This window comes from Macadamia integrifolia, chromosome 4 (assembly GCF_013358625.1).
Source record: "Macadamia integrifolia cultivar HAES 741 chromosome 4, SCU_Mint_v3, whole genome shotgun sequence".
NCBI lineage: Eukaryota > Viridiplantae > Streptophyta > Magnoliopsida > Proteales > Proteaceae > Macadamia > Macadamia integrifolia.
Window position 1 is genome coordinate 3,789,346 of NC_056560.1, and position 1,741 is coordinate 3,791,086.

General features: G+C 37.9%; 1 protein-coding gene across 1 annotated transcript in view; it reads left to right on the plus strand.

Moving 5' to 3' along the window:
* LOC122075288 (non-specific lipid transfer protein GPI-anchored 1-like) overlaps positions 1-457 on the plus strand; it is a 44,862-nt gene extending 44,405 nt beyond the window's left edge. Inside the window, exon 3 of the mRNA XM_042640260.1 lies at positions 132-457. Within this exon, the coding sequence (XP_042496194.1) occupies positions 132-289 (158 nt within the window). The 3' untranslated portion in view covers positions 290-457. The remainder of the gene's footprint in view (positions 1-131) is intronic.
* Positions 458-1,741: the final 1,284 nt, after the last annotated feature.

Here is a 1,741-nt window from a genome sequence, read left to right on the forward strand (position 1 = left end):
CCCCCCCCCCCCCCCAACCATTTTGTTTTGTTTCTGTTAGCTTAGCTTCATTCATTCAGTACCCTTCACTTTCACAGTTTCACGTGGTGGGTTTCATTTTGGTTTTAAGATGATACTCTCATGTGTTGCAGCAACTTCCAATTCAACAACTGCGACTCCAACCTCAAGCGCTAACTCCACATCCAATGGATTTAAGCATGGACTCTTAGCTGCAGGTCCTACTGCTCTCACCAATGCTTTGGCTGTCTTCATCTCAGTGTTCCCATCTGGGCTCTTCTTCCTGGTGTGAGCAGGAGCGTGATGCCATGAAGTTGTAGTACTAAATCACGATCAATTTTATGTTTAAAAACTTTTCTCTTCAGGAAACCAGATAATTTAGTGGTGGTTGGCAAGGCTAGTGAGTTAAAGGATTTTGTGTTTCAGACATTACCATGAAATTATTTTGGATTTTGGATTTTGGGAGGTCTCCATTGCTTTTTGTTACGCTTCCGGAAAATAAAAATGCCACTTGATTCTGTCATTAATATGAAATGAGCTAATAATGGTATGATATTTTTAGATGGAACATCTATGACATGAACCATAAATGGGAATAGAGAAGTATCTGTGTAATTTTAGAAGCCTCATGAGCATAGATCATGAACCTTTGTCCCATGTGGTTAAATATTACTCCAATGAAGATGACAATGACGAATTACGCAAGTGGAGTCCTTCTACTGAAATCTTCTGTAGTCTCTTACTATAGGTTTTTTCTCTTTCTGTGCATTTGTTTTTGTGAGAAAGTCGTGCTCTCAAAATCAATAAGACATTAAGTAATGGTTGCAGGGACCGTTAGTATTTTATTTATAATAGAATCCCTAAAATCCTATTCCACTCTCATAATAGAAAGAACTAGAAGTTTCCTAATTAGAGTGGGTCTATTATTGTTTGGGCCCAATGGATCAATCGGTATTAGTTAAGCCCACATGAGTAGAGGAATCTCTTCTTTCTGGTAGATAAATCTCTTATTCAATGGTGATGTGATCGTGTGACAGGACTCTTGGGTCACATATGAGTATGATTTGAAGAATCAGGTCAGATTGGCATCCACCTCACTGATCCCAATTTTTGGCCGCTATTATGATACCACCGCATTAGTGGATTAGCAAGGACAAAGGTGAAATGGTCCAAAAAGTGGTTTTCAAAGTTAAACCATGGGTTTTTTTGTCTGATCAAGCACGATCTAGATCAACTCAAAGCCACTAAAGTTTAGATTGAAAGTTTGCTCCTTTGACAATACGTTAGCTAAAGTAACTGCGATATAGATCAATATAGGATCAATATCGACTTTGAGCGACTCTATTCTCAATTACGAGTTGTTTACCTTGCCAGTGAGAATCTAGCCCCTATTGCGAAATGGAAAGTAACACTTCTCAATGTATTCGAATGGTACCAATGGAATGAAATGTGGAGATTTTCTCGACACCTATGGGGTAAAGAAACTTGGTCCAACCTTTAGACTTATGTTTTAGACATTTCGTATGTCAAAACTAAGGATATGAATTTTAAACCGAAACCGTTTATCGAAATCGAACAGAGTCATTTATACCGAAATTGTAAAACCGTTTAGTAAATAATTCGGTTATGGTTTCAAGTTTCAAACCGATTAGTTAAACGGGTTGAAACCAAACCGAGCTGTTTAACTCGTGGTTTCAAACCGAATTGAAACCATGAAATTGAACTATTTAAACCGTCAAAATCG